Below are 14,816 nucleotides of genomic sequence, written 5' to 3'. Positions count from 1 at the left end.
GATCACGAGGTTTCCCTTAGTAAAGTAAGTTGTAAGGTAGATTAGAGGGTAATGTGTTGTCTACGGCATGGAGAAGATGCTCACTTTGGGGGAGGATGGAGGTAGGAAACCGGCTGTCTCCTGTCTAATGAACTATGTCGTCATTAGTTTTAAATTACGTATGGAAATCACGGAAAACCCATAACTGGCTGGCGGGATGGGAACTTGACTCGCACACTGCAAACTATGAGTCCAGGATGTTACTGCTGCGCCATACTGGCGCTCGTTGTTGTATGTGCAGAGAGGAAACTCGTTTACATCGTGTCAAAATAAACTTAGTAGGAAGGCGGGTGGGGCAAGGTACGTCTATTATCATGTGAAAAAAACTCCCCCATCAGAATTTCTTGAAGGATGCATTTTCCACTGTCTTCGGATAGATAATAGTGTAACATAGCCATGACTAACTTCGTCCCTTTTTATACGAAGATATATTCCAAATAGGAACGTGCGTCCTCATAGCTTTACTACCTGCCAGTACCTCGTCTCCTACCTTCCCAACTTTACGGAAGCTCTCGTGCGAACCTTGCGGCACTAGCACTCCTGAAAGAAAGGCAAAGGTCCCGAGTTCGAGTCTCGGTCCGGCACACAGTTTTAATCTGCCAGGAACTTTCACATCAGCGCACACTCCGCTGCAGACTGAAAATCTCATTCTGGAAACATCCCCCAGGCTGTGGCTAATACAGGTCTCCGCAGTATCCTTTCTTTCAGGAGTGGTAGTTCTGCAACGTTCGCAGGAGAGCTTCTGTAAAGTTTGGAAGGTAGGAGACGAGGTACTGGCAGAAGTAAAGCTGTGGGGACGGGGCGTGAGTCGTGCTTGGGTAGCTCAGTTGGTAGAGCACTTGCCCGCGAAAGGCAAAGGTCCCGAGATCAAGTCTCGGTCCGGCACACTGTTTTAATCTGACAGGAAGTTTCGTGCTACAGTTGTTTAACGGGCATTATAGTGAACTCACTTTGACGTCTTGACCAGCAAATGTACATGATCTGTAAGCACCGGAACACATATCGGGCGACAGCTGCGTGCCCGGAAACCACCATCCGGTAATTTTCTGGAAATGCTTCACCTGTGCGAGACATCTGGTGCCACGTACTTCTGGAATCCTGTCGAGAACTTGTAGAATCCATGCCAAGTAGAATCTCTGTTGTACTGTGTTTGAAAAGTGGGACAACATGCTATTAAACAGGTGGTCGTAATGTTTTGGCTCATTGGGGTAAATAAATTGACTTGCCGGTCCGTTATGCCAACGAAATGTTGGGACCGCACAAAAATGAATTAGACAAATCAAAAGACTGTGGACTCCAAACGACCGGGTAAACTTTGCGAAAGAAGTGAGAATTACTTGACACAGAACTGGTATTTCCACTCACATTTGCTATACAAGTTCATCACTTTGCAGTACAGAAACGCAAGTATTCATTTACGATAACACACTGTATATTTCTCCAGACATGTAGAGGCGATTTATTTGGCGGCTTTATCGCGCCTCGCAGCGCCCTTCGAGGCAGCGGCGTTGCACGGCAGAGCAGTGGCGGCGACAAGGACCGCAGTGCAGCGGCGGGAGCTAGTATCGGCCCCATCTTCGTTTGCCTTTCCTGGAGGACGCGTAAAAGACCAGCAGCGCAGATAAGTAAGGAGGCGGCCGCTTATCGCCCTCGTCGCGCCGGCCGAAGGGTGGGTGACGCTCGTCGCGTGTGCGTCGGCCGCCGCCTGGCCCTCGGCCGCCAGCCCCCTCCCAGTAACAAGTGTGTGCTGTGCGTATATGACACGTATGAGGCGCAGCGGGGCCCGGGCCGGTCACGCGACGCGGCCGGAAGCGGCTCCAGATGCCGGCGCCAGATTCTCGAAATCTCGCCCGCGTCCCCTCCGGCGGTCGTCTCGCGTATTACACGCCACGTTTTATAATTGCTGCCCGCTGAAGCTCTGATATCGGCCGGAATGGCTTCCAAGCACACAACGCCTCGCTCTCTCCCCCCGCCCCCCCCCCACCTAACCCCTCCTCTGACGCCGTTATTACGAGCTTATTGCAGTCGGATGAATCAAGCTCTCGCACGAAGGGTCGCCGCGACCTAGCCGCTGGCAATGTAACTGTACAGTGAGTGATATCTTCACTTTCAAGCGAGATCACAGCAATATAATACAGTGCCTCCAGTGTTTCCGAGGGCGACTGTGAGAAAACTACAAGAGATACACTGTTGTTGTTGTTGTAGTCTTCAGTCCTGAGACGGGTTTGATGCTACTCTCCATGCTACTCTGTCCTGTGCAAGCTTCATCTCTCAGTACCTACTGCAGCCAACATCCTTCTGAATCTGCTTAGTGTATTCATCTCTTGGTCTCCCTCTACGGTTTTGACACTTCACGCTGCCCTCCAATACTAAATTGGTGATCCCTCGATGTCTCAGAACATGTCCTACCAACCGATCCCTTCTTCTAGTCAATTTGTGCCACAAGCTCCTCTTCTCCCCAATTCTATTCAATACCTCCTCATTAGTTACGTGATCTACCCACCTAATCTTCAGCATTCTTCTGTAGCACCACATCTCGAAAGCTTCTATTCTCTTCTTGTCTAAACTATTTATCGTCCATGTTTCACTTCCATACACTCCATACAAATATTTTCAGAAACAACTTCCTGACACTTAAATCTATACACGATGTTAACAAATTTTCCTTCTTCAGAAACGCTTTCCTTGCCATTGCCAGTCTACATTTTATGTCCCCTCTACTTCGACCATCATAATTTATTTTGCTCCCCAAATAGCAAAACTCCTTTACTACTTTAAGTGTCTCATTTCCTAATCTAATTCCCTCAGCATCAACCGACTTAATTCGACTACATTCCATTATCCTCGTTTTGCTTTTGTTCATGTTCATCTTATACCTTCCTTTCAAGACACTGTCCATTCCGCTCAACTGCTCTTCCAAGTCCTTTGCTGTCTCTGACAGAATTACAATGTCATCGGCGAACCTCAAAGTTTTTATTTCTTCTCCATGGATTTTAATACCTACTCCGAACTTTTCTTTTGTTTCCTTTATTGCTTGCTCAATATACAGATACACTAAAACACCCATATCAGAGGATACAGCATCTCTCCACTGATATTAAGCGTAGTTGCAGAGGGTATCACTAGGGATGGTAGTGTCAGTCGAGTCACCTGCTCCGTATTGTTGCCTAGAATTAGTTCGCTCCTGCAGATAGGCAACCCACTGAACAGAATGCCAAAGTGGGCTTCGGTCGTTGCGCCCTACAAGCACCATCAACAGTAGTAGCATCAGCGACTTCAGTGAGCTGTACGAATATATTGGCATTTGCTGCGTCACAGACGGTGTCCATACCGAGCACCCGTAATGTGACGCTCTCTCTCTCTCTCTCTCTCTCTCTCTCTCTCTCTGTTTCTCCTTGTGCCTTCGTTCTGCTCTGTCGCAGGGTCGGCATGGTTATTGTTTGGTTTGACACGGTTAATTTACGGTGTGGCCGGATGCCGTTCCTGTCGCCACGCCGTTGGATGAGATGATGATGAAGACAACACAACACGGTGGCGAGGACGAGGACAACACAACACGCAGTCCCTGAGCGGAGAAAAATTCCCCACCCAGCCGGGAATCGAACCCAGGTCCTTTTCGCGCGGTATTCCGCCGCGCTGACCACTCAGCTATCGGACTGTAATGTGATGCTCTATCGACTGATGTATGTCATGAAATGGCTTTGCAAATTCTGAGTACGTACGATACCACCGCAGCTACACAATTCACTGGTAACAAAAATTTGTGCAGGACTGCGACACGAACCCAGATTTCCCGCATTACGCTAGCTGTCGCCTTAACTGCTTCGGCTATCCCAGCACCCTCCACCAGATCCAAACTTCCACGTCCTAGTCTCTGCTTTCCATAACGCTTCCAAAATGATCATTAAATGTATTAGTGCAGTGTCTGTATTTGACAGTTCAACGTCATATTCCTTCGGACATGCATGCTTGTCCACAAGAAAGACGAGATTACTAAGGAAGTCTCTCCCTGTGCGGGAATCACATAACTGTTCGAGCACTATGGGTAGCAGACACTGAGACATGCGGAAGTTTGGGTCTGTCCATGAAGCGTGTTGGGGTAGCCGAAACGTTTAAGGCGACTGCTCACTTTAAGCGGGAAATCCGGGTTCGATCCGCCGTCTGGCACAAATTTCCATTTGTTTCCAGTAAATTGTATACCTGTCGTGGTGTCGCATTCTCAATTTGCTAGTAAATTTCACGATTAAATATTGCTACAAATCGTTAGCAGTGACTCTTACTGCACTAATGTATTTCGTACCTTGATGTGTCTGTTCTCCGTGTAGTTTTCTTGTGAAACCCCGGAAGTACTTACGAATAAGCGTTTACAGTTGTCCACTGTCTGGTCTGCAAATGTGCGCTAATGTGGTGTCCGGCCCGTGGTACAAAAGCAGTAAAGTTCCTTTCTAGTAGGAGTGCCCGATGATCGTTGATGAGGCATCTCTGCAAACATATGCGTTGAAAACGAAGTATCAGATTTCAAAGATGGCAACACCGCCTATAATTTTCTCATCAGGTACAAGAATCTCTTTCTGAAGACGTCAATTAACGATACCATGGAAACGGGGAAGGGAGGAGAGAGAATAACGTTTTTGAACGAACTAAGGAAGTCCATGCTTAGGTGTTATCAAGTTCTGTGGGCAACACGGCAGACAAGGAAATCAAATTTGATTTATGGGGTGAGCATGACAAAATAGCACAAGTAAAGATTAAGTTTCAAACTGAAACAGAAACGGCCCCATCACAGCATCTGAAAGAAAGCATTCTATCTATGGAATCACATCATCGCTATTACCTACCCAGAGCCATGAAAGCTTAAAATAAATGCAACTAAATATTTGAGCTGTATAGCCACGACCTAAGCTCTTGAAAGACTCTTCTCGAAAGCATGTTACGCTTTATGTCGACAACGCAGTAGTCTGAACGGGAACTTTTTCTCAAAAATATAAATTTTAATGTCTGTATTCATATGTAATGTTAATTTCAGTTACACTTATTCATCATTAAATGTGATATTGATTTGTTTGTTAACTTTTACTCCATCCCATAAATTCATCATTTAAAATAGGAAATGTAAACTAGCGAAGTGGAAATTGCATCTATGATTTGCCAAAATCGCATTTTCCTATTTCCTGGTGCTGAAAAAGTTTATTAATTTCCAGTGTGTGGCAGCGAGGAGAGCTGGTGACGTTCATTTTCAGGTGTCTAGCCTATACGTCAGTGTTACTGTCTAATTCCGAAACCATTTCGCTGTCATTCATGCAGTTCTGTCGGATGAAGCTTTCTAGTCCACTGTATCTTTGATCGTATTGTAAAAGAATACACTTTGTCCCAGTACTTGGTTTCACCCTTTTACTTAATTCTCGTCAATACGTCACAGCATTAAGTACATACTTACGGTAGCCACTAAACTGAATTGTTAGACTACAATCACAACATTCCCACTTGGCGAAGATAGAAAGCTTTCCAGGTATTCGATGAATCTACCGCATCGGTGCTTCCCAGTGAACCAGCAATATACCTCCATAGCAGTGACAATATCACAAGCGTGATAGAACATGTCCTGACACGAAGCGACAGGGCTGTAGTCCACTACCGGTGGAAGATTTGGATAGCGCAGACTTCGTTCTAACCAAAGGACACAAAGATGGTCACATAATTCGGTGCCACTGGTTTATCAGGTTTGTGTGGATGGTAATAGAAAGCCGACTTCATTACGACAGAACACATACACAGAAAAAAGTTATCAGACTAACTGCACATTTTAACTACCAATGACCACCCAGCGTTAAAACTTTTTATGACAAATCGGTGGTCTAAGGTAGCGTTGTCAGCCGTATCTCATTCTTCATAACAACTAGGATGATGGATGCAAGGGCTTTGAGTTTCATTTCTAAGGCAGAGCACCTGTCCAGGAGTAACAAGCCAGTGACAATTGCTAGGTGCTAAATCCCGTGCTGAATGATATGTTACCACAAGAGATCTGAATATTATCCTTGCAAGATCTGTATTTGCACTGTAAAATAAATACTATCTTTTCCAAGGCGAAAGGGATAAAGTGTACGTGAAATGATTATCTTTTCAATTTTGAAACTTTAGGTAATCGGCGGAGAAATTATTCAGTTTTGTTTAAAATCTTGGTATTAATTTTACGTACAATATTATATGTTAAAAATTGTCTGAATGGAAACGGCGTGTGCCACAGCAGGATGTGATGTCCCAAAAACAGGGACTGGAATTTTTGTTCAGCTCCTTTGGGAGGAGGTGATGGGACTGAAATACACGGAAAGGCTTTCAACGCCGGTGCATATTTTATTAGAATTTCACTGCTAGCGCACTTTCTGGCCAGTTTTTGAGTTTCTCAAGATGACACTGGAGAGCTGATGGTCATTTGCAGGCAAAATTTGGTCATAAATAGTTCCTCAAGGCGGCACCTTCGGACAAAGGATTGTTATTTGCCGTAGAGTAAATGAAACAAAGAGAATACAAATGTGCCAGAAATAAGTCAGCCATTCTGCAACCAAACTGGACTTGTATCTTCCTACACAGAATGTACGATCTTCTTAATTTGTTTCCACAGTTTTAGTACCGCGTCGTCAGTAGAACTTTAAAATCTGTTTCCGTTGATTTGCACAGACGCACTTAAATACCTGTTACGCCTCAGGTGGAGTAACCAGCGGCGAGCTCAGACATACTGAGTACTGTTTACCGCAGACAAGTCAAGCCCCTCGGAGGCGCAGCGTTACTCGGAACACAATCACTCCGGCTACTGATCCTTGGATCCCCTTCTCCCTCGAGGCTATCATTTATCCGCCTCCGATGCCGCTGATTCGAGGGACAGAAACGAATGGCAACCGTTTTTCTGCGTTTGTCAACACAGTTTCTTCCTTGCTATGCGCCAAGAGTTCTATTCTGATTTCGGATTGCAGCTAAGCTAAAGGACCGCAGGATAGTGTAGAAATAAAATACTGTTTTATGAAAAATAGTGTTTCAGCTTAATGGGCGCTGTGTCCAATAACTTTATGCGACATAGTTTCTTCATTAGTTCACGACTACCTTTCTATCGAATCATGTCTTAATATGGTAGATCTGGGTGTAAAAAGTACGGATGTAAATCGGCATCATATCGCTAATGTTGGTCTGCTAATAGTCACTGTAGTCGTAACTCGAGCAGTCGTTATTGTCAGTTTGAGTGTGTTTCAATGTTTATAATGTCTGTTACATGTTGTAAAACAAGCGGCAACCGTAAAGTCAACGTTAGGAGTAGTTAAATGGTCCATGTCGGTACGATGTTTTGATCTTGAAATGAAGGAGAAAGTATCTCCAACCGTCTTTATGACAGTAGCGTAAATGCAGCAGTACTAACTATAAAGGCTGAAGGCTGGAACACTTAAACATATCCGGGAGTTGTGAGTAGTTCGGACAGTAGAGGAGTCTATCGCCAGCTTTCCTCGGTGTTGGAGACGCGAGCTTTTTGAGTTCAGAGTGTTAGCGATCGCGAAATATTTTCCCATTACAGGAAACTGGAAGAATCTGCAAGCACGTTTCTTGTGCGCAAGTGTGGAGTGCTTAGCAGTTTTTGGTTTGCGTACGAAAGCTGTAAGTACGTGATTTGTACGAACAGGTCGGTATCAGGGTGCGAGTTTTTATGGAAGAGACGGACTTGGTTACCGATTGTTGCCGATTGTCACCTAGAATATATCATTGAAACGAGCTGCAGCAACACCACAATCACGATACAGCCAATAAATTACGTTTATTTTCGAAGAACCTCGAAGTGTGATTTTTTTTAATGTGAGTTTTGTCTTTTTATTTCGGAGTATTTTCAGTTTCTAAATATGCCAGTGTTGTGGGAGTTAGCTATCTGTAATGGGCAGTTGTAATTCTCTGCTGTTGTAAAGAAGAGGAAATGTGCGATAATTATACGTGCTATGTTACTACTTTTCTAATGAGAAAGGAGCAGCGAGCGAGGAAATCGTTGAGTAACCTATATCAACGCGTTGTAATTGGAGCCGTAGCTATTAACATGAGCTTTCAACACTATGGATACTGGACACTTCAAATGGTAGTGCGGCTCATACTGACTGAAGTGTCTGTCCTCCTCTAAACACCCACTCTCCTCTCTCCCCCTCCCCCCCCTCCCCCGCCCCTTTCCTATCCTTATGGAAGCCCTTGCGGCGAGGTTCAAAATGAAATCACTGAACAAGGTAAGAATGTGAGCAGATAGAATAATATGCAAACTTCCCTGCAGAACTTAAGTAGTACCAAAGTAAGATGTAAAGTTTTATATTTGTTTGTTGTTATTTGACCGCGGGGTCTAGGCGCCTGGCCACAGTTCGCGCGGCTCCTCCCCTCGGAGGTTCGAGTCCCCCCTCTGGCATGGGTGTGTGTGTTGTCCTTAGCGTAAGTTACTTTAAGTTAGATTAAGCGGTGTGTAAGTCTAGGGACCGATGACCTCAGTGGTTTGCTCCCATAGGAACTTAACACAAATTTCCAAATTTTTTGTTGTTATTCATGAGACAGAAAAACAGTCATCGTTGAAGTTTTCGCTTTCTGAAGCTGCAGCCGAGTTGACAATTATATTTTACGCTCTATAATTCAGAGAGTGTCCATATTGTTTTCTTAGGGAGCTCGTAACTGCAGAGCAGATGGAGATGAAACAGAATTTCGTGCCGATATGGGATTCAGTATGTGCATGACACCAACAGAACAGTCTAGACGAAATGCAGCGTTTAACAGCGACACATTCGACTTAAATAACCAAGCGAATCGGCTATCGCCGATCGTCACCTAGAATATATCATTGAAACGACATGCAGCAACACCAGAATCGTGGTACAGGCGCCAAGTACCTGCTACTGCGTAGATAAGAAATAAGACGTCGGAGTGAAATTAAGTTTATCAGGATATCGACAGTCATTTCATTTATCAGAACAGCGAGGAAATTAGTACCTCGTGGAATATTGCTATGAATAGGGGGACGCAGAGCCGTATCAGAGGTCGTAATGGGTACTAACAGTCGAAATCAGCTATAAAAAGTGCACTACACCAGTAAAGGTTCATACCCTCGCTGGAGTCCAGCTAGTGAACACACATTAAGGTTAGTGGTCGGAGCACCTGTAGAACTGACTCACTCAGTCGTCGAAATTAGTGCGTAAAAATAGAATCAACTCGATAAGGGTAAATAATTAAATGAATTTGTAAGTAATAAAATACTATTTCCAGGCTGTATGGCTGTGAAATTGCAAGTGAGAGAATAATTATTTGTAACATGACTGGGCGCCAAGATGTAGATTACCCTAAATGACTCCAGGTGATTTGTTGAACGTGTTTCGGAAGAATTCTTGTATGAGAATCGTGAAACCTGGAGATCTAGATCTTCTATACAGTTTATACTGATGTAGTCGTCTACCGGACGTTAAATTCTAATCCTCCTTCCTCCCTTGATGCTTATGCTGTTCTCGTTGTTGCCGTTGTTGTTCTTCAGACTCAAGACTGATTTGATGCAGCTCTACACGCTACTGTGTCGTGCATAAGTCCTTCCAGCTATATAAAGGGTTATTTTTTCCATCGTGTACAAACTCTAGGGATTGATCGATGAGAGGATACGGAACAAAAAAGGTCTAATGAACTTATGTTCTGATAGGAATGGTTTCCATGCTAGAGACAGTTTATTTAATCATACTTTGTTACGGAGACTGCGGTCTAATACGCGCTGTACCGCGCAGCCACAGTTACAATATGCATGGTTTCTTCCTGGAGGGTGGTACTGTTCCCCATACGTCATGCCCTAGGGCCCTCTCCTGCCATAGTCATTGGTAATGTTGTGTCCGATTCACTTCTCTTGCCGACTCACCTTGTAGTGAATGTGATACCGCGTTGTACGCAATCGTTCCGTATTCGAATCGAGAGCTTGCCGACATGGTGTTTACGTACGGAAAACCAAATGGCAACTGGCGGCCAACACCAAGGTTGTATCGCCGCCGATAACAATAAGAGCATTCAATGTTTGCAACTATGTTTCGTCGTTTGTCTCAGACAGGGTCGTTTCAGGAAGCAGTAAATCATGAAGGACGTGTCCGAAATGTTAGGACACCAAACTAGAAGGAAAATTTGATTAATACTGTGGATGGCGACCACCGTGTTCGTACCAGGCAGTTGTCCCGCCAGTACACGGTAAGCCAGACAGCTGTGTGGAACATTCTCCGTGACAAGTGCTACTACCATCATTTGCAGCATGTGCAAGGCTTACTATCCACATCGCGAGCAACCACGATTCCGGGATTTGTGTCATCCACTCTATTCAAAGATGAGGCCACCTTTAGCGGAGTGTTATCTTCAGCTTTCATAAGTCATATGTGTGATAGTATGCAGAGCCCACATGGTATGGTGACAGCGAATCATCAGCATCGGTGCAGCCGAAATGTGTGGGCCAGGATAATTGGCGACCGTATTTTGGGGACCAGTGGTCCTTTCACGTCTCCTACAGGTCGGAACTATCGGCATTTCTTGCGGGCGAATTTACCTTCCCTGATGGAAGAGGTTCCATTGATGATTCGAAGGCTTATGTGGCTGTTACATGATGGTGCACCAACTCGCTACGGCGCGTACACCCATGCGGTGAGGCACACGGAAACTGTTTTTAGCACATACTGTAACTGTGGCTGCGTGATACAGCGCGTATTGGACCGCAGTCTGTGTAACAATGAATGATTGAATAAATGGTCTCTAGAATGGAAACCATGCACTTCCTAACATACATTCATTAGGCTTTTCTTGTTCCGTATCCTCTCATTGATCAGTCCCTAGACTTTATACACGGTGGGGTGGAAAAATCACCCTACATCCATTTAAACCACCTCACTCTACTCGAACCTGTGTCTCTCTCTAGGCAGCTTTTTACCCGTCCCCCACTGTTTCATTGCCATAGTGACGAAGCCTTGATGCGTCCAGATGTGTCCTGTCAAATGGTTCCTTTTTTTAGTCAGTTTTTGCCATGATTTTTTTCTGCTCAATAAGACGCAATACCTCTTAGTTACTTACTCCATGTACAAGTGTAATCCTAAACATTTTTCTGTTACACCACATTTCAGAAGCTGCTATTGTTTTCGTTTCAGTACTGGCTGATCTTCCACGATGCACCTTGAGGAAACGCTACATTCCAAACATTTAATTCCAGAAAAAACTTTGTAACACTTGAAGTTATATTCGATGTAAACGTATTTCTCTTTTTCATAAATGCACACGTTGTTGTTGTCTGTCTGCATTTTATATCCTTACTACTTCTGCCGTCAACAGTTATTTTGTTGAGAACGAGGTCTTTCTTGACAGCGCTGTTATTCTGCTGACAAAAAAATTATACTACTTTAACTATCTCAATTCCTAATATAATTCCGTCAGAGTCACCTGAATTAATTTGACAACATTTCATTACATCCTCCGTTAGTTCTCATTACCAAAACAACGTTACTGTTCGCCTAACCTTCAGTTATCGTTACGGAGTGCACATTATCAATAACGTTTCCTTAGGCAATGTGTCGACACTGAGTTGCCAGATAATTATTTCTCGTATAAGAGAGAGTGTACAGCAGTCGATACAAAAGTGCATGGAGAGAGGTGGGTTGGTTTTACCTACATCTGTTCATTACTCTGCAGTACATAGCAGAGGTTCATCGAACCATGTTCAAGCCAGTTCTCTATCATTCAATTCTCTAACAGCGCGCGGGAAAAACGAATACTTAAATCTTTCCGTTCGAACTCTGATTTCTCTTGTGTTATTACGATGATCGTTTCTCCCTAAGTACATGGCACTAACAAAATATTTTCACACTCTAAGGAGAAAGCTGGTGATTGAAATTTCATGAGAAGATCCTGGTGTAACCAAAACGACTGTCATCCTCCTCGGTAGCTGCGTCGTCAGCGCGGCGGATTGAGTTCGATTCCCGGCCGAGTCGGAGGTTTTTTCCGCGCGGGAAGTGGGTGCTGTGTTATTCTTAAGTTAGTATCGTCATAACTGACATTACAGTACTGAGATGCCTTTACGGAGGCGTTCCGAAAGTCGGTTAAAAAAGTGCCTTAATTTTAATGGCCAACGGCCTTGCCGCGGTGGTAACACAGGTTTCCGTCAGATTACCGAAGTTAAGCGCTGTCGGGCTGGGCTATCACTTGGATGGGTGGCCATCCGGTCTGCCGAGCGCTGTTGGCTTGCAGAGTGCACTCAGCACTTGTGAGGCAAACTGAGGAGCTACTTGACTGAAAAGTAGCACCTCCGGTCTCGTAAACTGACACGCGGCCGGGAGAAAGGTGCGCTGACCACATGTCCCTCCATGTCCGTATGAAGTGACGCCTGTGGACAGAGGATGACGCGGCGGCCGCTTGGTTCCGTTAGGCCTGCCAGGGCCTATTCGGACGGAGTTTAGTTTAGTTCTTAATTTTAATGATTCCCAGCTCATATCGTGTATCATATCCGTGGCACCGTCTGTCTCCCCTACTTCGCTGTAACACAGAACGGGCTGCCCTTTTTTGAACTTTTTCGACGTCCTTCGTCAGTCCGCTCTGATGCGGATCCCAAACCGCACAGTAATACTCCAGAAGAGGGCGGACAAGCGTAGCATAAGCAGTCTCTTTAGTAGACCTATTGCACTCTGTAAATGTTCTACCAGTAAATCGCAGTCTTTGGTTTGCTTTTCCCACGAGGTTATCTATGTCATCGTTCCAGTTCAAGTTAATTTTAATTGTTGTCCCAATCTAGCTTCATTCTTTCGTCAAGCAGTTCATCCCATGTTAAAATTTAGAACTAGATAACCCTCTATTTGGGAGAGTTTTGCAGTGAGACGAGAGGAGACGTTGCCGAGGGCAGTTGTGCGTGATTTACAGATCTTCTACGAGACGACGCAAGAGGTGGGCGCGTACGAGGAGCTGGTGCTGGGCCCGCGCGAGCCGTTGCAGCTGGAGGCCCACCCGTCCCAGCAGCCGGCGCACGCCCACGCGCAGGGCCAGCCGCCGGGCGCGCACCACGGCGAGTCCACCACCTCCGACGACCGCAGCGACCGCGAGACCGGTGAGTGGAGCACCCACGCTTTCCTAGTGCAGACGCTTCTCCACTCTACATCTACGTCTACACGATTACTCTGCAATTCACATTTAAGTGCTCGGCAGAGGGTTCATCGAACCAGAATCATACTATCTCTCTGCCATTCCACTCTCGAACAGCGCCCTCGGGAAAAACGAACACCTAAACCTTTCTATTCGAGCTCTGATTCCTCTTATTTTATTTTGATGATCATTCCTACCTATGTACGTTGGGCTCAACAAAATATTTTCGCGTTCGGAAGAGAAAGTTGGTGACTGAAATTTCGTAAATAGATCTCACCGCGACGAAAAACGTCTTTGCTTTAATGACTTCCATCCCAACTCGCGTATCATATCTGCCACACTCTCTCCCCTATTACGTGATAATACAAAACGAGCTGCCCATTTTTGCACCCTTTCGATGTCCTTCGTCAATCCCACCTGGTAAGGATCCCACACCGCGCAGCAATATTCTAACGGAGGACGAACGAGTGTACTGTAAGCTGTCACTTTAGTGGACTTGTTGCATCTTCTAAGTGTCCTGCCAATGACACGCAATCTTTAGCTCGCCTTCCCCACAGTATTATCTACGTGGTCTTTCCAACTGATGTTGTTCGTAATTTTAGCACCCAGGTACTTAGTTGAATTGACAGCCTTGAATTGTACTATTTATCGAGTAATCGAATTCCAACGGATTTCTTTTGGAACTCATGTGGATCACCTCACACTTTTCGTTATTTAACGTCAACTGCCACCTGCCACACCAAACAGCAATCTTTTCTAAATCGCTTTGCAAGTGATACTGGTCTTCGGATGACCTTACTAGACGGTAAATTACAGCATCATCTGCGAACAACCTAAGAGAACTGCTCAGATTGTCACCCAGGTCATTTATATAGATCAGGAACAGCAGAGGTCCCAGGACGCTTCCCTGGGGAACACCTGATGTCAGTTCAGTTTTACTCGATGATTTGCCGTCTATTACTAAGCAACTTTCGTCCTAAGTGTAGCTGTGTCACAGACTGTCACTGAAACTTTGAACCTTGAAAACTGTTTGCTATTAAGGAGCGTGCTTCCAATTATTAAGGACCAGTTGACTAGGCGTATGTCAATCAATACAGAAATGTCAAATATTACGGCTTTTTCGTAACTGTCACGAATTTATAACATCTTAATTAAGGAGTTACGTGAAGTTACTAGAAAATTACGAAAATAAACATCTTACAATTTGATGTTTGAAACTAATCAGGACAAGTCCTGCTTATATTTCGCTAATCACATGCTTTTGAAATGTATTCTATTTTGTTACGATTTCCTTGCCCTCCCGGTTAGGCGCGCGATCTAACGCATTGCTTTCCGGGCGGGTTGGCGTGCCGCTCCCCGGCACGAATTGGCCCGGCGGATGAGTGTCGAGGTCCGGTGTCCCGGCCAGTCTGTGGATGGTTTTTAAGGCGGTTGTCCATCTTACTTGGCGAATGCGGCCTGGTTCCCCTACTTCCGCCTCAGTTACACTATGTCGCCGATTGCTGCGCTATCACTTTCTCCACGTAAGCGTACACCATAATTACTCTACCACGCAAAAATTGGGGTTAAGCTCGCCTGGTGTGAGACGTTCCCGGGGTGGTGAAAGGGGGGGGGGGTCTACTGGGGTTCGAACCGCACGATAA

The 14,816-nt window shown here is 45.2% G+C and overlaps 1 protein-coding gene across 1 annotated transcript in view; it reads left to right on the top strand.

Annotated features, from left to right (window-relative positions):
* The window catches only part of LOC124775548 (histone-lysine N-methyltransferase MECOM-like), a 205,107-nt gene that overhangs the window by 95,823 nt on the left and 94,468 nt on the right, over positions 1-14,816 (top strand). The window contains exon 6 of the mRNA XM_047250378.1: positions 12,955-13,138. Within this exon, the coding sequence (XP_047106334.1) occupies positions 12,955-13,138 (184 nt within the window). The remainder of the gene's footprint in view (positions 1-12,954; positions 13,139-14,816) is intronic.

Source organism: Schistocerca piceifrons, chromosome 2, assembly GCF_021461385.2.
Source record: "Schistocerca piceifrons isolate TAMUIC-IGC-003096 chromosome 2, iqSchPice1.1, whole genome shotgun sequence".
NCBI lineage: Eukaryota > Metazoa > Arthropoda > Insecta > Orthoptera > Acrididae > Schistocerca > Schistocerca piceifrons.
Note: the sequence above shows the minus strand (reverse complement) of the source record. Positions and strands in the feature narration are given on the sequence as shown.